At 39.3% G+C, this 21533-nt stretch overlaps 1 protein-coding gene across 1 annotated transcript in view; it reads left to right on the forward strand.

Moving 5' to 3' along the window:
• The window catches only part of LOC132815300 (polyamine-modulated factor 1-binding protein 1-like), a 318458-nt gene that overhangs the window by 78906 nt on the left and 218019 nt on the right, over window positions 1-21533 (forward strand). The window contains exons 7-9 of the mRNA XM_060824144.1: window positions 4996-5163; window positions 6440-6682; window positions 8822-9052. Coding sequence (XP_060680127.1) covers window positions 4996-5163; window positions 6440-6682; window positions 8822-9052 — 642 coding nt within the window. The remainder of the gene's footprint in view (window positions 1-4995; window positions 5164-6439; window positions 6683-8821; window positions 9053-21533) is intronic.

Below are 21533 nucleotides of genomic sequence, written 5' to 3' on the forward strand. Positions count from 1 at the left end.
TTTTACAAGGATGTTGCCAGGATTGGAAGATTTGAGCTATAGGGCGAGATTTTCCCTGGAGTGTTGGAGGCTGATAGGTGACCTTGTAGAGGTTTTTAAAATCATGAGGGGAATGGATAGGGTGAATGGTCAAGGTCTTTTCCCCAGGGGGAAGAGTCCAAAATTAGAGGGCATATGTTTAAAGTAAAAGGGGAAAGATTTTAAAGAAACCTGAGTTGCAACATTTTCAAGTAGAGGGTGGTACGTATATGGAATGAGCTGCCAGAGGAAGTGGTGGAGGTGGGTACATTTACAGCATTTAAAAGACATCTTGATGGGTACATGAATAGGAAGGGTTTAGAGGAATGTGGACCAAGTGATGGCAAATTAGTCTTCGATTAATTAAGGATATCTGGTTGGCATGGACGAGTTGGACCAAAGCGTTTGTTTCTGTGCTGTATAACTTTATGACTAAGTCAATTCCTTGTAAGCATTGTACAATCAAACATTTTTAGGTTGAGTGCAATCCAATGACGATCGTGTCAAAGAAAATAAATAAAAAAACAACTATGCCATTATAAAATAACTACTCTTCATTATAAAAGTTCTGGTCTTCAAGTAATAGCTATGTTTGATAACACAAGCTGAAAGTTTAAGGATTTTAAAATAGGAATGGGTATGTTCCAAGTATCCAAAAAGATTAATCTCTGTCAGGATTTAAAAGATATATTTAAAAAATGGTTTGATTTACGCTGCATATTTTAGAAATTTGCATCCTAAATTTATCCACATCTCTTTGTGTAAGGCCTCCATCAAACTATGCCTTTGGATTTTTGCTTGAATGCTGTAACCCTGAGGCCCCAACAGTAGCAAGCACATAGAAATGCAGAGTTAGACAAAAGCACAATGGTTTAGAAAGGATATGCTAGCAAAGAACATTGCATGTGGAAACTGAGGAGCAGCATTCAACATACCCTGTAGGTGTAAAACCAGAGCCATGAATTGGCTGCCCATTGTAGAAATTGATTGATTTTCCCTTTCCATTGAAAACCTATCCTGAATGTCTTTCAAACGAAGTACCTATTTTACAGTTATCTGGGCAGGATCAGTTGGAGGTTTATTATGATTTAATTCCCAGTGAAGCTTGAACACAAAAAAAGGGAGGGCACTCTTGAATTAAGTTGTTTTGCTTTCTCATTTCAGTAGCTAAAAGTATATTGTATTCACATATTGATATTGGCAGGTTTTAATTGGAAATCTGAAAAAAAGAATTCCCAATTGTTATGGATGTTTAAACATTGGCTCAGATTGTTAACAGACATCTCTTGAGGTAGAAAAGAGAAAGTGAGGACTGCAGATACTGGAGAGTCAGAGACAAAAAGGGTGATGCTGGAGAGGCACAGCAGATGAGGCAGCATCCAAGGAGCAGGAGAGTCACTTTTGGGGCATAAGCCCAGCCTGGAATTTGAAAAAGATTGACTCATTAATGGGGAGTGGTGAAGCAGACGTGTTCTGGTATTGAAAATCTTCCAATTCAAATTCAAAAGACTGCAACTTGTGACCTTGTAAAGTCTTGCTGTTAACGAACCAGCAATAATTTAGCATGACTTGGACTGCAATGTATTAAAGTTTCAACTTAGTAAATGCTATCATTATCTCTATGCATATTTGTTGACTTATTAATCTTGTATCAATCCATGCTTAAGTTCTTTTACTTCAGATAACAATGTTCAATGCCTTGGAAAATGGCCAGCTCTGTTGCAACATGTTTCTTTAGATGCTTCATATAATTCAAATGGGTATGCTGCACTTTTCAGCACTTATAAAAATATCTGTTTTTGTAAGGTTTGTGAAGGTTTGTACCTCAGGTTGAGGTTTAAGGTGTAGGTTTGCTCGATGAGCTGTAGGTTTGATATCAAGACGTTTCATTACCTGGCTAGATAACACCATCAGTAGTGACCTCCAAGTGAAGCGAAGCTGTTGTCTCCTGCTTTCTATTTATATGTTTGTCCTGGATGGGGTTCCGGGGTTTGTGGTGATGTCATCCCCTGTTCATTTTCTGAGAGGTTTATAGATGGTATCTAGATCTATGTGTTTGTTTATGGTGTTGTGTTGGAGTGCCAGGCCTCTAGGAATTCTCTGGCATGCCTTTGCTTAGCCTGTCACAGGATAGATGTGTTGTCTCAGTCGAAATGGTGTTTTTTTACCTCCGTGTGTAGGGCTACGAGGGAGAGAGAGCCGTGTCTTTTGGTTAGCTGGTGGCTAACTTTCTTCCTGTTTGTCCTACGTACTGTTTGTGGCAGTCCTGGCATAGAATTTTGTAGATGACATTGGTTTTGCCCATGGGTTGTACTGGGTCTTTTAAGTTGTTAGTTTTTGTTTGAGAGTGTTAGTGGGTTTGTGTGCTACTAGGATTCCGAGGGGTCTTTGTAGTCTGGCTGTCATTTCTGAAACTTCTTTGATGTATGGTAAGGTGGTTAGGGTTTCTGGCAGTGTTTGGTCTGCTTGTCGTGGTTTGTTCTTGAGGAATCTGCGGACTGTATTTTTTGAGTATCTGTTCTTCTTGAATACGTTGTATAAGTTGGTTCTCCTCTGTTTTCAGAAGTTTGTCTGTGCTGCAGTGTGAGGTGGCTCGTTGGAATAGTGTTCTGATACAGCTTTGTTTGTGTGTGTTGGGATGGTTGCTGGTGTAGTCAAGTATTTGGTCAATGTTTGTCGATTTTCTGCATACGCAGGTTTGTAGTTCTCCGTTCTTTCGACTGTGACGTCCAGGAATGCAAGTTTGTTGTCGGTTTCTTCCTCCTTGGTGAACTTTATGCCTATGAGGGTGCTGTCGATGATGATAAATGGCTCTTCTATCTTGTTTCGTTTTGTGATGTCAAAGGTGTCATCTACGTAACGAACCAAGATTTTTGGTTTGATGGTTAGTAGGGCTGTTTGTTCTCGTCTTTGCATTACTGCTTCTGCTATGAATCTTGATAGCGGAGATCCCATGGGTGTGCCATTGGTTTGTTTGTAGATTATGTTGTTGAAGGTGAAGTGGGTGGTGAGGCACAGATCCTACTAGCTTCATGATGTTTTTGTTGATAATGTGATTGATGGTGGTTGGGATGTGTGTGATGGTCTCTTCTAAAAGTATGGTAAGTGTTTCCTTTGCCAGGTCGATGTTGATGGAGGTGAACAGTGCTGTTACGTTGAATGAGATCATTGTTTCATCTTCCTCTATTTTGGAGTTTTTGATGATTTTTAGGAATTCCTGGGTGGAGTGGATGGAGTGCTGTGACTCTTCTACTAGGTATTTCAGTCTTGCGTGTAGTTCTTTGGCCAGTCTGTAAGTTGGTGTTCCGGGTAGTGAGACTATGGGTCTGAGGGGGGCTCCTGGATTATGAATTTTTGGTAGTCCATAGACTCATGGGGTGTTGGTTTCATGTTTTGGAATTCTGTCTTGTTTAGAAGAGTCACAGCACTCCATCTACTCCACCCAGGAATTCGTAAAAATCATCAACAACATCAAAATAGAGGAAGACGAAGCAATGATCTCATTCAACGTAACAGCACTGTTTACCTCCATCAACATCGAGCTGGCAAAGGAAACACTTATCACATTTTTAGAAGAGACCATCACACACACACCAACCACCATCAATCACATTACCATCGAAAACATCATGAAGCTAGTGGACCTGTGCCTCACAACCCACTTCACTTTCAACAACATAGTCTACAAACAAACCAACGGCACACCCATGTGATCTCCGCTATCAGGATTCATAGCAGAAACGGTAACGCAAAAACTAGAACAAACAGCCCAACCAACCATCAAACCAAAAATCTGGGTCCGCTATGTAGATGACACCTTTGTCACCACAAAACGAAACAAGATAGAAGAGACATTTAAAATCAACAACATCACCCTCACAGGCATAAAGTTCACCAAGGAGGAAGAAACCGACAACAATCTCGCATTCCTGGACGTCACAGTCGAAAGAACGGAGAACTACAAACCTGCGTACACAGAAAACCAACAAGCACAGACCAAATACTTAACTACACCCGCAACCGTCCCAACACACACAAACAAAGCTGTATCAGAACACTATTCCAACGAGCCACCACACACTGCAGCACAGAAGAACTTCGGAAAACAGAGGAGAACCACCTATACAACGTATTCAAGAAGAACGGATACTCAAAAAATACAGTCCGCAGATTCCTCAAGAACAAACCATGACAAGCAGGCCAAACACAGCCAGAAACCCTAACCACCTTACCATACATCAAAGAAGTTTCAGAAATGACAGCCAGACTACTAAGACCCCTCGGAATCCTATTAGCACACAAACCCACCAACACTCTCAAACAAAAACTAACAAACGTAAAAGACCCAGTAAAATCCATGGTCAAAACCAATGTCATCTAAAAAATTCCATGCAAGAACTGCCACAAACACTAGGTAGGACAAACAGGAAGAAAGTTAGCCACCAGGATAAACGAACACCAGCTATCCACATAAAGACACAACCCTCTCTCCCTCGTAGCCTTACATTCAGAGGAAAAAAAACACCATTTCGACTGGGACAACACATCTATTCTGAGACAGGCTAAGCAAAGACATGCCAGAGAAATCCTAGAGGCCTGGCACTCCAACCACAACACCATAAAGAAACACATAGATCTAGATGCCATCTATCAACCCCTCAGAAAACAAACAGGAAATGACATCACCCCAAACCCCAGGAACCCCATCCAGGACAAACATATAAATAGAAAGCAGGAGACAACAGCTTCGCTTCACTTGGAGGTCGCCACTGATGATGTTACCTAGCCAGGTAATGAAACGCCTTAATATCAAACCTACAGCTCAGCGAGCAAACCTACACTCTTAAAAATATCTGCTTCTGAGATTTAAGTATACCATTAGATGTTGTCTTTGTCAGGCATTAAGCGGATTAAACAAAAATGGTGTTCTGAAATGTAAATCATATATTTTTAATGAACATTATTTTTAATCAACAGCTTGGTGTTCAGCAAGCTGAGATCAACAGACTTCACGAAAAATTGGAAGATCTGCAGAATGAAATTCGCAACCAAAAGCATGTTCGCGATGAACTGGAAAATCACCTGAGCCAAGCTGAAAAGTCTATTCAAGAATCTGCACATGAACGGGAAATGCTCATGCAAGAGGTTGGTGGAAGCCAAATGAGGAATTGTAAGATTGTTACTAATTGTGGCAGGACTTTTGAACAGTTATTCAATATTAAATCATTCATATGAAACATAACTTTGTGAAATGACTGTTGAAACTGTTCTGTCTTCCTATTATTTCCAATAAGGGAAGCAATGGCCTAGTGGTATTGCTGTTAACTATTAATCCAGAGACCCAGGTAATGTTCTGGGGTCCCTGCATTGATTCCTAACATGGTAGATCGTGAAATTTGAATTCAAACAAAATCTGGAATTAAGAGTCTAATGATGAATATGAGTTCATTATCGATTGTCAGGAAAATACCCGAGTAGTTAAGTAACGTCCTTTAACGAAGGAAATTGCCATCTACATCTCACCCTAATGTGAGTCCAGACCCACAGCAATGTGGTACACTTAACTGCCCTCTGGGCAATTAAAGACAGGTAATAAATGCTAGCCTGGCCAGCAATGCCTACATTCTGTGAACTGATTTTTTAACAACCAAAACGTAGAGCCTACATAGTTTTTTTTCCCGCAGTAAGCCATGATTGGTTGCAGGTTTCAGTTCCATAGAGAACCATTCACTGTACAATAGCTCCCCTGAATGATCATTTTCCAATTCTGATATTTGATACCCAAAAAATGGACATGGGGCTGGATTTCTGCAGTCTCCTGCAGACTGGAGTTGTGGGGGTGGGGATGGGGAAGGAGGTGGCAGTGTCAGGAAAGTATCTGTAAAACCCTGTTGAATGACTTTGCAATGCTGTCCTGCCCTATGATGATTTTTCCAGTGATAGGTAGCCATGCAATTAATGCTAGTCTATGATACCAAATTGTTAATGCAGATAATTAATGTCCAACTCAAGGGCTACTTTTCTTTGATATTGCAATTGTCCTAATATTATACAAGTGTGTCACGGAGCCAGATGCCTGTTAACACTGTGAAGCTGACGTTTCACCAAAAGATTAGCAAATTATGGGTGGCTGAATTAGTTAGATCACAATACTTACAGAAATTCGAGTTGGTTGCATGAAGGATCACTTTGAGGTCTCTTATAGAACAGTGCCATCTTTTTCCCACTGAAGAGGAATGATTTTGTGAACAGCTACATTTTGACTTCACCTATTGGGGCTGCAGTAGGGATCCTTGGCATGGGTTTAGGGAATTGATGTTAAGAGATTGGAAATTAATTTGAGTGAAACAAATTCACGTTGTAGAATTTCATGCTGTAGAGGAGTATCTTTTTGACGAATGCAGTCCTTTTTAAATTACAGATACAAGCCAATAAAAATAATATAGCACAATTGCAGAATGATTTGGATATCACAAAGCAATCTTACAATATTGATTTGGAACGATGGTCACAGAAGAATGTTTTGTTGCAAAAGGAGCTGGATTCGACCATACTTGAATTGCAGGATAGTCTTGGTAAAGTGCAAGAATATAAGACGATTACAGTGCAACTCAAAGAAGACCTGGAAAAAGCAAACCATCTTCATCGTGAGGCTGCAAGCCGAGTAAGTTTTAAGCAAACTTAGAATACATGTATATTACTCTAAGATTCAGTCAAGAAATTTTGACTAAAACTTTTCTTGACGACAATGATTAGTCTCAAATTAAATATGTATTCATTTCAGTATGTTGTCTTTACTAACGTCTTTAAGTTGATTATAAAACAAAATACTTCTTTAAAGTTAACAGCAACCATAGAATTGTTAGAATTAGAATTAGATTTTATTGTTACGTGTACTCAAGTACAGGAGTACAGTTGAAAGTGTACAAAATTACCATTCTGGCGCCATCTTAGGTACCAAATAGAAAAATAGGAAATAAGGATAGAAGTTCAATGTTAAAGTCCTTCTTAGTATAAAGTAGAAAAATTAATAAATAAAGTTATAAGGATGTTACTGGATGTCATTTGGCCCAACCAGTCTGCGATGGCTCTCCAAATGTGTGTCTTACCTCATGATCTTCTCCTGGCTTCTTCCATAATCTTGCAAACCCTTTTTCAAACAACCATATAATTCATTTTCGAATATCTCAATTGAATTTGCCTTCACTTCACATCACTCTCAGGAAGTGCATTCAAATCCCCAAGCACCTGCTGCGTGAAAGAACTTTTCGTCATATAATATTTTTCTTGTTTTACGAATTACTTTAAATCTGTCCTCCCTCATTCTCAATCCTTTCACAAGTAGGAGCATTTTCTCCCTACTTATTCTGATCACACCTCTCATGATTTTGAATCCTTCAGTTAGATTTCCTCCCTGGCTCCTCTTCCTCAAGGAGACACAAGCACATAACCTGTTGCTATCTTCCATGAGTTAATCCCAGATTTATATTGAATTTATGACATAAGGATACATACATATTGATCCTGCATCCACTTTAGAGTTGCACCCTTTATTTTATATTGTCTATCCATGCTTAATTGAATAAAATGTGCCATCTGACACTTCTCTGCATTGACCTTTATCTAATGGCTATCCACCCAGTATACCAACGTGTCCAAGACCTTTTAAAGTTCTATGCTAACCTCCTCACAATTTGCAATGCTTTCATATCACCTGCAAATTTTGAAATTGTTCTCTGGACCCGAGAGTCTAAGTCATTGTTATACAGCAGGAAAAGTAAGGGTACCAACACTGACCTCTGGGGAATTGAATTACAAGCCTTCTTCCAGCTCCCAAAACATTGATAACTTTATTTTCTGTCTTTCAGCTAATTTTGTAGCAATGTTGCATAGTCCTCTTTATCCCATGACCTTAAACTTTGCTCACGATTCTGTTGTGTGGCATTGTATCAAATTTCTTCTAGAAATCCTGTATACCACCCCAACAACATTGTTCTGACCAACACTTGCTGTTACCCTCCATCAGAAAACTCTAGTAAGTTTGTTAAACATGATTTTCCCTCATAAAATCTATACTGGCCTTCCTTAATTTACCTGCATTTGTCTATGAGACTATGAATTTACTTCCAAATTATTGTTTCTAAATACTTCCCATCCACAAAACTTAAACTAACTGGTCATAGTTGCTTGGTTTATCCTTATAACTTTCTTGAACAAGAGCAGAACATCTCCAATTCTCATTTTTTAAACATTGGATTTCCTTGGGGAGTTTGAGTTAGAAGATTTTAAACAGTTGGCATCAGTTCACAGAATCAAGGAAAAAAAAGACACCTGTGGTAGAATTTTGGTGAAATTACTCCAAATGAAAATTGTGCTTGCTGATATTTTTCCACTTATTAAGACAATAATTATGTCTGCCTGACAAATAATTACTATGCAGAAGAAAGCTTGTGGCATAATTGTGTATTAATTCAAGTAATCTTCTCTTGCGTGATATCTTCTATGAAACCTATTATGACTGTTCAGTTAAGCAGATGGTCAGCACATCCTGTGTATAACATTGATTGCTAAAATTAGGAAAAGATTTGTGGTGTAAGCATGTCCTTTTATCTCTGACTTCTTCCTGGACACTTCTGTATGTTTTGGTCAGTGGGAATGCGACACAAATGGTTTCTTGAAAATAAAATAAAAATCTTAAAATGTACCCATTAATCTGATATTTTTGTAGAAAGCTAAATAGCTCCAACATAAGCTAATGATAAAAAAAAGCAATGTTTTGGAATGAAACAAACTGTTTCCACAGGTTGTACAGCATCAAGATGTTATCCAAAAACAGAATGATGAGAACTTGCATTTAAGAGAGCAGATTGATCGCTTAAATGATGAAATTATAGAGAGTCACCATCAGGCAAAAGATTTTGAATCTACAACAGATCTGTACAAACAGAAATATCAAGCAACCACTGATAGAATCCAAGATCTGGAGAAACTTGTACAGAACTTTGAAGAAGAATCAAAATATTCAACTAATCAGGTGTGTTGTCATTTATGAGTCGTTCTGTTTTGCTGCTTCTTTGCATATTAACTATATTAATTATATGTTCAATGTTACAAAAAATACTTTGATTTGTTTTATTTTGAAATCAATACCATTGCAAAATAAGAGATTGTTTATCAGGAGCATTTTTTCTTCAGAATTACATGGTCAATAAACTACAGAGCAAATTATTAACCTACTGGAGAATGTGTTCTGATTTCCAATCTGAAAATTAGACTTTTTTTTGTAATTTTTAGTTGTAACTCTTTCCGCCTAAAGTCTCATTCACTCATTTTGCACGTAGATATTGTAGCTGCTTTTCTTCCTCAGCTACAGTATCAGGTGATAATTTATCAGAGATTTTAACCTCAATTTAGCTTCATCATGCATTCACTTCTCTGAATTCACTGTACTCCTATCTTCCCTTGACATTTTCTTTCATGTAAACTCCCCAGCCTACATATAGGACATTTTGATGATCTTGTCTTCTCTAGTGCTGTCACTATTTCCACTCTCCAATCACATCTTTCTCAGCATCGCAGCTCTATTTCCTTCTCTGTCTTCCTTGGAAAAATATCAACAATCAAGACTTTGATCCACCATTCACAATGATGGTTCTCAAATTGTAGATCTTCAAACAGACCTTCAGCTCCTCCTTTGATGTCATTGACCCTGTGGAAACCATGATCATTCCTGCAGTCGAACTCTCATCTCCATTCCCTTGACTGCAAGGGACACATCCTTGAATTAATGACATACAATTTGTTTAGTTACACACCACCAAATTGGCTAAGAACATAAAGTGCTATAGGCAGAATCATCAAGGAACAATAATAACCAGCTTCTTTTCCTTGCTGTAAACTGCCTTCTTAAACCCTATCTTTGCATCCTCCATCTTGATATCTAACAAAAAGACTGACGTGTTCATACACTTATTTGTCATCCAGACAATCTGATCAGCTGTCATTGCAACTTCTGTCCCTTCTCCTACACCACTGGGCCAAACCTAATCTGAGGTGCTACCTACCCCTATCCCTAAACCCATAAAGTTTACTAGCTTCTCTCCAATCTCTCCTCATACTCTCTCCAAGACCCATCTCCTACTTCCTTGACTCTATTTATCTGGTATCCATTCCCTAAATTTTCCCTAAAATCTTTCTATCTCTCTCTCCCCTCCTTTCCTGTCTGAACCTCTCATCCTTCAAGGCACTCCTTTGAAACTACCTCTTCAATGCCTTAATTCTTAACTGCCATCTGGGCAGTTAGGGCTGGGCTTTAAATGCTGACCTAGTCAAAGATGCCCACATTTCATGAGTGAATAAAGAAGATAAAACATTTGGCCATTTAACCTAATATCTTCGTATGTGGCTCAGTGTCAAATTTTGCTTTATAATGTTCCTGTGAAGTGACTTGGGATGGTTTATTGCATTAAAGCTACTGTAACATGACAAATTATTGTTGCTGTTTTCTTTATTCCCAAGAGGATTCTTGCAGCTTTAGTGAGAAAGTATCTGAGGTGTTTCTCCAGATTGTGTTATTGATCGTGCCACTGATAGAGATAGAAACTCGAGGTCTTATGTTATCATGTCAGTTTTTTAGTATGAATTTACAAGAACAGTCTTGTGGGTGCATTTAATTTTGTCTGTATAACATTTTTTGTTAGCATTAATTCAGTCGAAGATATCTGCCTTAACTTTGCCACGCATAGCAAAATTGAATTTACAGAGGAAAAAGGATACGTTTGACCTGATGAAATTCCCAGCAGTCCAACATCTATGCTATTATGTTGCAATTGTTTTAATGTTTAAATTTTATTTTTTTTGTTTAAGAATTAGATTTTTGAGCATTGCGTTGCTAATAGGTAATGGGCATCATATTTTCACATGCATTTCACTTTTTAATGAGTTCCTTTTTTGAGTTATTATGCAGACTTGATCGACATGAAAACACAAAATTAGTGGAACTGATTATCTTGTCTATAATACGGGTTTGTGTCAGTTTGCAGGGTGCTATAGATCAGGGAAAAAGATAGAAAAAAATTCTTTATTCTTTTTCAAGTGGTATATATTTGCATCAGGCAAGTAAAAAGTAAATAATGTGATTGAAATAATAATGCCTACCATTTAATTTTCCTATTGTCCTGTTTTTTTGAGGTTTTAAAGAACCACAGTCACTAGTTTCTGGATTACTCTTAGGTGTGTGGGAATCTGGTGATGGGGAGAGGTGGAGGGGAGGAGGGGATAGTAACATACATTTTGAATTTAAACATTTTGCAAACTTCTTTCACCAGACTTAAAGGTTATGTGCTCATGTTTGAAATCAAGAGACTTCTTAGACCACTCTTAGATAACAGGGATATGGATATGTAAAGTGAATCAGCAAAGAACTGGCACAGAATATAATGTGGGAACTTTGTCCATTTTTGTAGGAAGAATCAAAAAGAAAAATTATGTAAATGATGAGCGATCTGGGTATCCCAGTTGATGAATGACAAAGATTAGTATGCTGAAATAGCAATGACTAGAAAAGCTAATAGAATATTATTGTTTATTGAGAAGGGAATTAACTACAAAAGCAAATAAATTATGATTCTGTTATTCAAGGCACTGAATAGGTATTTATCTGATAAATCTCTCAGCCCCCTTGGACCTCCCCCACATTCCTGATGAAAGGCTTATACTCTCCTGCCCTTCTGATGCCGCCTTACCGGCTGTGCTTTTCAAGCACCACATGTTTTGACTCTGATCTCCAGCATCTGCAGTCCTCACTTTCTCATAACCAATGTAGTGTAAAAGATTGAGAATTTTCAAGCCTAAAGGGTGAACAGCGCAAGTATCCCCAATCTTTTGCACTGGTTGAAAATGATTATTAAAGCAACCTTCCCCATCCCATTCTCTGAAATAATTGGCCATGCCACAGATTAAAGTAATCATTCTGATGAGCCTCCTCTAATTCTGCCTGGCCTTTAGGGAAGCTCCTAAAATTATGATTATTTTGATACATGGGTCATTCATGGATAATGTTTAAATATTTTAAAATATTTAAATATATTTATCTAAAAACCAACTTACTTGCGCAAATGAAGCTTGCAAATTATTCTGTATTGCGTTTGTAAAGGCATGCTAAAATAATTAGAATCATGATATTTATCAGTGGTGAACCTATTTAAAAACAGTTTGTTAGTGAATCCATTTTCACTTGCAGTATTAAACAAAACTGTACCAGATTGCCATTCATAAAGATATCTGGAAATAAATTTAAAGATATTCAGAAATTGCTGAAAAAACTCCGCAGATCTTAGTTCTGAAGAAGAGTCACTGGAACCGAAACATTAACTCCGTTTTCTCTGCACCGCTGCTGTCAGACCTGTTGAGTTTTTCCAGCAATTTCTGTTTTGTCTCTCATTTCCAGCATCTTCAGTTGTTTGGGGTTTTTTTTGTTTCAAAATAATTTTAAAATGTAAATTTATTTTGGACTTGCATTTTAAAATATAGCCTGATTTAACTGGTTACAACATAGAACAGTACAGCACAGGAACAGGCCCTTTGGCCCACCATGTCTGTGCCGACCATGATGGTATTCTAAACTAATGCCATCTGCCTGCATATGGTCTGTATCCCACTATTCTCTGCCTGTTCATGTATCTGTCTAAATGCCTTTTAAACTTTGCTATGATATCTGCTTCTACTACCTCTCCTGGCAGCAAGTTCTGGGCACCTACTATCGTCTGTGTAAACAAAAGTTTTTCTCACACATCACCTTTAAACTTTCTCTCTATCACCTTCAACCTATCCCCCCCCCCCCCGCCTAGTATTTGATATTTCCAACTTGGGAAAGAAACCATGACTATCCGCCTTATCTATGTATCTCATTATTTTACATACTTTTACCAGGTCATAGAGTTATCGAGTCCTACAACATGGAGACAAGCCCTTTGGCCCAAACTGGTCCATGCCGATCAAAATGTCCATGTATGCTAACCCCATTTCACTACAATTCATATTGTTCCCTTCCATATCATTCTAAACCTTTTCTATTCATGTATTTATCCAAATGCCTTTTAAATGTTGTTGATGTACCTTTTTCAAGGAGAAAGTGAGGTCTGCAGATGCTGGAGATGAGAGCTGAAAATGTGTTGCTGGAAAAGCGCAGCAGGTCAGGCAGCATCCAAGGAACAGGAAATTCGACGTCTCGGGCATAAGCCCTTCTTCAGGAAGCCACTTCCACTGGCAGCTTATTCCACATGTGTACTACCCTCTGTGTAAAAGTTGCTGCTCAGGTTCTCTTTTATTCTTTCCCCTCTAACCTTAAACTCTAGTCCTCGATTCCCCAATCCTGAAACAAAGACTCAATCCATGCCTCTCATGATTTTATACACTTCTATAATGTCCCTCCTCAGTCTCCTACTCTCCGAGGAAAAAGTCCTAGCTAGTTCAACTCTCCCTATAACTCAGACAAATGAGTTCTGGCAACATCCTTGTAAATTTCTTCTGCACTCTTTCCAATTTAATAACATTCTTCCCCTCGCAAGGTGACCAAAACTTAACGTAATAATCTAAGTGCGGCCTCACTAGCGTCATGTACAACTGCAACATAACTTCCCAACTTCTGTACTCAGTCACCTGACTGATGAAGGCCAGTGTGCCAAAACCTTCTTCACCTGTCTATCTGTGACTCCACTTTCAGAGAACATGACCTCCAAGGTCCATCTGTTCCACTCCAGTCCTTAAGGCCCTACCATTTACCATGAAACTCCTACCTTGATTTGACTTTCCAAAATGCAAGACATCACAGTTATCTATATTAAACTCCATTTGTCATTTCTTGGTCCATTTCCCTGGCTAATCAAGGTCCTGCTGCACTTTCTGATAACCTTCCTCACCGTACACAATATTGTCTATTTTAATGTCATCTGCAAACTCTCTAATCTACCTTGTACATTCTCATTCAAGTCATTGATATAGATAACAAACAGTCACCCTCTCAGCTTTCAGTGCTTTAGTGAAAACAACTCAAATTTGTCCAATTTCTTCTCATATCTGAGACACTTTAATCCAGGCAACATCCTGATAAAGCTCTTTTACATCCTCTGCAAAGACTCCACATCCTTCCTTTAAATGTGGCGCCTAGAACTGCACACAGTGCTCCAAATGTGGTCTGACCAAAGTCTTATACAGCTGCAACATGACTTGCTAACTTCGACAGTCAGTGGCCTGACTGATGAAAGCAAGCATGCCGATGCCTCCTTACCACTTTATCCACATAGGTTGCCAGCCCAAGGTCCTTCTATATAGCAATACTCCTTATACTTTCCCCACCTCTTACATTTGACTTTCTGAAATGCCTCACCTCCAATATTTCCAGTTCCTGCCTAACACTGCCGTAATTAGCCTTGCCCCAGTTTAACACTTTCACCTGATGACTCGTGATAGTCTTTCCCATAACGATTTTAAAACTTGCGGAATTATGATCACTGTTTTCAAAATACTCCCTATTGAAACGTTGAGTACTTGATGTGGCTCATTTCCATAACACAAAATCTAATATGGCCTGTTCTCTCATTGGATTATCTACATTTGTTTCAAGAATCCCTCCTGATATACCTAACAACCTCTGTCCCATCTAAGCCCCAGCACAAAGGGAGTGCCACAACCCTGTCATTTTTACATCGTTGGTTCATGGAAGGTTTTATATTCAATGAGATGCAATTGAATTTGAGCAATAATTAAACAAAATGAAATTCAGTGCCAAGGTTTACTATCTATCATTACACTGTAATCGGCCATTGAGGAATTACCTTGACCTGACTGGGAAGCAATGCATACAAAATCTCAAGTGTAGCATAGAGACAGTGGCAGAGGTACAGACTATGATCCATTAAGGTCTTCAGGGAAACAATTGGGCTGGCATTGTGCTGCAGGTCACTGTTAAAGGTTTGTTCAGTCTGAAATATGTAATTAAGTAGTAAAAGTAAGTTAGTGGGTTCACTTCCCGCACTGACATGAGGTTACCATGAAGATTTTCCTTCTCAAACTGTCCTCTCACTTGAGACATTGTGATCCTCAGGCTAAACCACCTCTGGAAGTCATCTCTCTTGAATGAGGGAGTGGGACTTTGACAATTTTATTTTAATATAGACAACTAGCACCTTTTCTGAATCACATTGTTTCTTTAACAGTGAAAAAGATGTGGATCTTTCAGAATTTTGCTCTGGACATCAGGGATAACATCTGAACCAGGCAAGTTTGACCTGAGTCCCACTGACCCCAAGTCATAGCATACCTCTGCTACTTGATTTGAGTTGCCTATGAGAAATCTTCAGTTGAAGAGGCAGCTTTCAATTGCTCCAAAACATGATCCATATCTTTCCAATAGTCTTACCATCATCTCCCTTCAATATTTCATTCCTCTTTTCAAGTATTGCCACTGAAGAATGGAAGCTCACATGCATGGGGTCATTTGTGTATATTTAACAATGCGAGCATGAAGTAACAAAATCGGCATTAACATGTCGAATAAACTCCAGGAAAGCCTGATGTGGTTGTGGCCTTATCTCTTGGTCACTTACATGCCATGGTCCCCTCATGACCAGGAATCACGTGAAGACAGCCTGCTTGCTCCTGATATTAATGAATGAGAATTGAGGACACAATTTCAATATTTGCCAATGGTGAAAAACATGGGAGCTTTGTGAACTGTGAGGAAAGTAGACTTGAAGAGGCTTATGGAATGGATGAACAAGATTTATTGAAGATAAATGTGTTTTGTAAGAATGAATAAGGAGAGGCAATTTAAAATAAAAAGGGCTGCAGGTACAAAGAAACCTGGAAGTGGATGTGTTTAAAACTGGCAGAGCAGATTTACAAAATCATTTCAAAGGCATTTTGGATTTTGAGCTTTGTAAATACAGAACAAAAGCAAGCATATTACGATGAACCTTAATAAACACTCCTGTCTCAACTGAAATACTGTATCCAAATTTGTACATCTCACATCAGGAAGTATGTGAAGTCTTTCGAAGAACTTGCAAAATATATGTCTGAGTTTGGTTCTTGGTTTGTGTGTAACGGGGAGTTTATAAAGGGATTCGTGTTTTCATTAATAGTGCGATAAGCCAATGGTTTATGTTTATCTGCAGCTATCATCTACTTACTTGTAAGAAGTAAGAATTTTTGTTTAGTACAGAAATCTGGTCCATCCTGTCTATCAACTTTGGTCTGAAAGTCAGTAAATTGAGGTATTGTGTGTAATTTACAAAAAAATTAACATGTCGTATGACTCCAGGAATAGTGGAGTTTGATTTATGATGCATTAACACTTAAATGCACCTTTATGTAAGTTGATTTATTTATTTTATTCCCAGGAATATTTTCCGCAGGCTAGATTTTATGGTTCCCATACGGCATGGTTTTATCAAGGGAGGGGGAATACGTAAAATATGATGGGTAGGTAGCCCACCGCCTTCCGACCCAATTTTAACACATTCTTGTCATTCTGGTCCGATTCCTATTACCCCACCTCCCCTTTGTGTTGAGACCTTGACGTGTCAAATTAAAGGCAGGCAGGCACTGAGCAACATCTTCATCATGTTTAATGTGCCTTCACTGAAACTCAAGTTGCTACTAGTTTAGACCAGTCATTGGAGGGCAGTCTATTTTAAAATCAGTCATTTTGCAAACACCTTGCCCACCCATTCCTGCCTCATTCAAACTTTTGGCAAAGTTGCAATGTAACTGTGACTTATTTCTGTGGTACCTGATTTTCTTGAGAGCATTGATGTTAATCTCTAATCAGCACAATTAAGAAAAATGTGCAAAATTGCCTATTACCACTCAAACTTCCATTTATTCTTTGTAACCTCCTGATTTAATTAATATTAAGGCATCATCCTTTATGACCTTTGCTTATTCTCAAACTCTGCTCTGTCTATCTTGTCCCTTACATTACAAACATCTGTTAAATTTGTTTCTGGCTGAGATTGAGACGGAAGCTTATTTTCTAATGTCTCAAATTTCAAACTTCAAATGTGTAAGTTACGCCACTACTTCACCTTCCTAAACTTACACAATCTCTCTGAGTCCAGCCTCTTGTTCAGCTTTTCTTCCTGTTTCCCCCAGTAATCTCAAGAATTCCTTCCAATCCATAAACACTTGCTTTGAATTCTCCTTTAACACACACTTCTTTGACCAGCCTATTCACATCGGCTTTCTAGTCTCCTTTAAATCAAACCTGTTGATGTGAAAAGGTCTTGAGAGAAGAACAGGGGATTGGGGGAATCAGAGAAGAGGTGTGAAACAGAATAACTAAACAAATCACTCAAGACTCAGGTGGACTTTATTGTCAAAGGGCTTTATTATTTTATATAAGGGGAAGATAACCTGTGGGGGTCCAGAAGCTTTTCTACTGAGCAAAGGTAAAAGTACACTTTTTGTTCATTTGCTTTTAGCTCAGCTTTGGCTAATACAAATCAATTTTATTATGAATTGTTTATATATACGTCCAATTAGCTTAGTCATGTGAATGCGTGATCAGTTAATGGACTGTTCCATGATCTCAAGATGTTTTCCAGATCCCCTTATCACTTATCCTTATCTCACAACACATCTCATTATATCACTTTCCAGGCTTCAGCTCCTGCACCATTTATTCAGAAGTCCCTGCTAAATGAAAATGGACTTCTCTACCTTAAACTGAGTATCCATGGGAATGCACTTAAGTCCCTTAATGCCTGTATACTTAAAACTCACTCTATTATATGTAGCCTGTGGCTCCAATTATTTGGGGGTGGGGGGTGGGGGGGTTGTCTTACCTGATGTCTTTCTATCCAAATGATCAGGACCAAAGTTTCAAACAGCCTGGTACAGAGGTTTCTATCAGAATTTGTCAAGAATGTTTCTTATAAAGGTATGTGTACTTCTGCTTCAATAGAGTCCATTGTATCCATTTCACAAGACCCTTTTCTGTGTTATTTTAACTGTATTGCCTTGGATATGCTCCTTCTACAAATGCTGAAATGGCTCAAGCTTATGTTTAACTTTAAATATCAAACGAGCCAAGCTGCTGTTTCAACTAAAATTCTTCCTCAGCCACTTTATGTCAACTGAAAACCATTTTTTTAGTCATTTAATGTTAACCTCAGCCATGGGTAGCCTTAACAGATTGATCAGAGTGATGGAGACAGAAGCGTTGGGACGTGGTGGCATGTCAAACATAGAAATAGAACATTAAAACCAGGACAGGCCCTTTGGCCCCCGATGATGCGCGACCTATGAAACCAATCTGAAGTCCATCTAGCTTATACTATTCCATTTTTGTCCATGTGTCTCTCCAATGACCATTTAAATGCCCTTAAAGTTGGTAAGTCTACTACTGTTGCAGGCTGCGCATTCCAAACCCTTACCACTCTCTGAGTAAAAAAAACTACCTCTGACGTCTGTCCTATATCTATCATCCCTAAACTTAAAGATATGCCCCCTTGTGCAGCCATCATCATCTGAGGAAAAAGGCTCTCACTGTCCACCCTATCTAATCCTCTGATTATTTTATAAGTCTCAATTAAGTCACTTCTTAACCTTCTCTCTAACAAAAACAGCCTCAAGTCCTTCAGCCTTTCCTCGTAAGAACTTCCCCCCATACCAGGCAACATCCGAGTAAATCTCCTCTGAACCCTTTCCAAAGCTTCCACATATCATAAGCTCCAGAACTGTACACAATACTCCAAGTGTGGCCTCACCAGCTGCAGCATGACCTCATAGTTCTGAAACTCAATTCCTCTACTGATAAAAGCTAACACACCGTAAGCCTTCTTAACTACCTGATTAACCTGGGTGGCAACTTTCAGGGATCTATGTACATGGACACCGAGATCACTCTGCTCATCTACACTACCAAGAATCTTATTATTATCCAGTACTCAGCATTCCTGTTACTCCTTCCAAAATGAATCACCTCACACTTTTCTGCATTAAACTCCCATTTGCCACCTCTCCGCCCAGCTCTGCAGCTTTTCTCTGTCCCGCTGTAACCTACAACATCTTTCAGCACTATCCACAACTCGACTCACAATTAGTGTCGTTCACAAATTTACTAACCCAACCTTCTACACCCTCATCCAGGTCGTTTATAAAAATGAAAAACAGCAATGGGCCCAAAATAGATCCTTGCAGTACCCCACTAGTAACTGAAATCCAGGATGAATATTTCCCATCAATCACCACCCTCTTTTTTTTTCAGCTAGCCAATTTCTGATCCAAACCGCAAAAATCACCCTCAATCTCGTATCTCCGTACTTTGTGCAATAGCCTACCGTAGGGAACATTATCAAACACTTTACTGAAGTCCACATACGCCACATCAACTGCCTTACCCTCATCCACCTGTTTGGTCACCTTCTCAAAGAACGCAATCAGGTTTGTGAAGCACAACCTACACTTCACAAAACTGTGTTGACTATCCCTAATCATCTTAATCCTTTCTAGATGATTATAAATCATATTTCTTATAACACTTTCCAACACTTTACCTACAACCAAAGTAAGGCTTGCAGGTCTATAATTTCCAGGGTTATCTCTACTCCACTTTTTGAACAAGGGAACAACATTTGCTATACTCCAGTCTTCTAGCACTATTCTTGTAGACAATTATGACATAAAGATCAAAGCCAAAGGCTCAGCTATTGCCTCCCTGACTTCCCAGAGAATCCTTCAATAAATCCCATCCAGCCCAGGGGACTTAGCTATTTTTACACTTTCCAGAATTACTAACACCTCCTCCATATGCACCTCAATCCCATCTAGTCTAGTAGCCTTTATCTCAGTCATAGAGATGTACAGCATGGAAACAGATCCTTCAGTCCAACTTGTCCATGCCGACCTGATATCCCAACCCAATCTAGTTCCACCTGCCAGCACCCGGCCCATATCCCTCCAAACTCTTCCTATTCATATACCCATCCAAATGCCTCTTAAATGTTGCAATTGTACTAGCCTCCACCACATCCTCGAGCAGCTCATTCCATACACGTACCACCCTCTGCATGAAAATGTTGCCCCTTAGGTCTCTTTTATATCTTTCCCCTCTCACCCTAAACCTATGCCCTCTAGTTCTGGACTCCCCTACCACAGGGAAAAAACTTTGTCTACTTATCTTATCCATGCCCCTCATAATTTTGTAAACCTCTATAAGGTCACCCCTCAGCCTCCAACGCTCCAGGGATAACAGCCCTAGCCTGTTCAGCCTCTCCCTATAGCTCAAATCCTCTAACCCTGGCAACATCCTTGTAAATCTTTTCTGAACTCTTTCAAGTTTCACAACATCTTTCCGATAGGACGGAGACCAGAATTACACACAATATTCCAACAGCGGCCTAACCAATGTCCTGTACAGCCGCAACAGGACCTCCCAACTCCTGTACTCAATACTCTGACCAATAAAGGAAAGCATACCAAACACCTTCTTCACTATCCTAGCTACCTGCGACTCCACTTTCAAGGAGCTATGAACCTGCAGTCCAAGGTCTCTTTGTTCAGAGACACTCCCTAGGACCTTATCATTAAGTGCATAAGTCCTGCAAAGATTTGCTATCCCAAAATGCAGCACCTGGCATTTATCTAAATTGAACTCCATCTGCCACTTCTCAGCCCAATGGCCTGTCTGGTCCAGATCCCGTTATAATCTGAGATAACCTTCTTTGCTGTCCACTACACCTCCAATTATGGTGTCATCTGCAAACTTACTAACTGTACCTCTTATGCTCGCATTCAAATCACTTATGTAAATGACAAAAAGTAGAGGACCCAGCACCAATCCTTGTGGCACTCCACTGGTCACAGGCCTCCAATCTGAAAAACAACCCTCCATCACCAACCTCTGTCTTCTACCTTTGAGCCAGTTCTGTCTCCAAATGGCTAGTTCTCCTTGTATTTCATAAGATCTAACATTGCGAATCAATCTCCCATGGGGGGAGAAAGTCGAACACCTTACTGAAGTCCATATAGTTGACATCTACTGCTCTGCTCTCATTAATCTTCTTTGTTAATTCTTCAAAAAACTCAATCAAATTTGTGAGACATGATTTCCCACGCACAAAGCCATGTTGACTATCCCTAATCAGTCCTTGCTTTTCCAAATACATCCTGTCCCTCAGTATTCCCTCCAACAACTTGCCCACCACTGAGGTCAGGCTCACCGGTCTATAGTTCCCTGGCTTGTCTTTACTGCCCTTCTTAAACAGTGGCACCACGTTTGCCAACCTCCAGTCTTCCGGCACCTCACCTGTGACCATCGATGATACAAGTATCTCAGCAAGAGGCCCCGCAATCATTTTTCTAGCTCCCCCCAGAATTCTCGGGTCCACCCGATCAGATCCTGGGGATTTATCCACCTTTAACCGTTTCAAGACATCCAGCACTTCCCCCTCTGTAATCTGGATATTTTGCAAGATGTCACCATCTATTTCCCTACAGTCTATATCTTCCAT

This window comes from Hemiscyllium ocellatum, chromosome 4 (assembly GCF_020745735.1).
Source record: "Hemiscyllium ocellatum isolate sHemOce1 chromosome 4, sHemOce1.pat.X.cur, whole genome shotgun sequence".
Classification (NCBI taxonomy): domain Eukaryota; kingdom Metazoa; phylum Chordata; class Chondrichthyes; order Orectolobiformes; family Hemiscylliidae; genus Hemiscyllium; species Hemiscyllium ocellatum.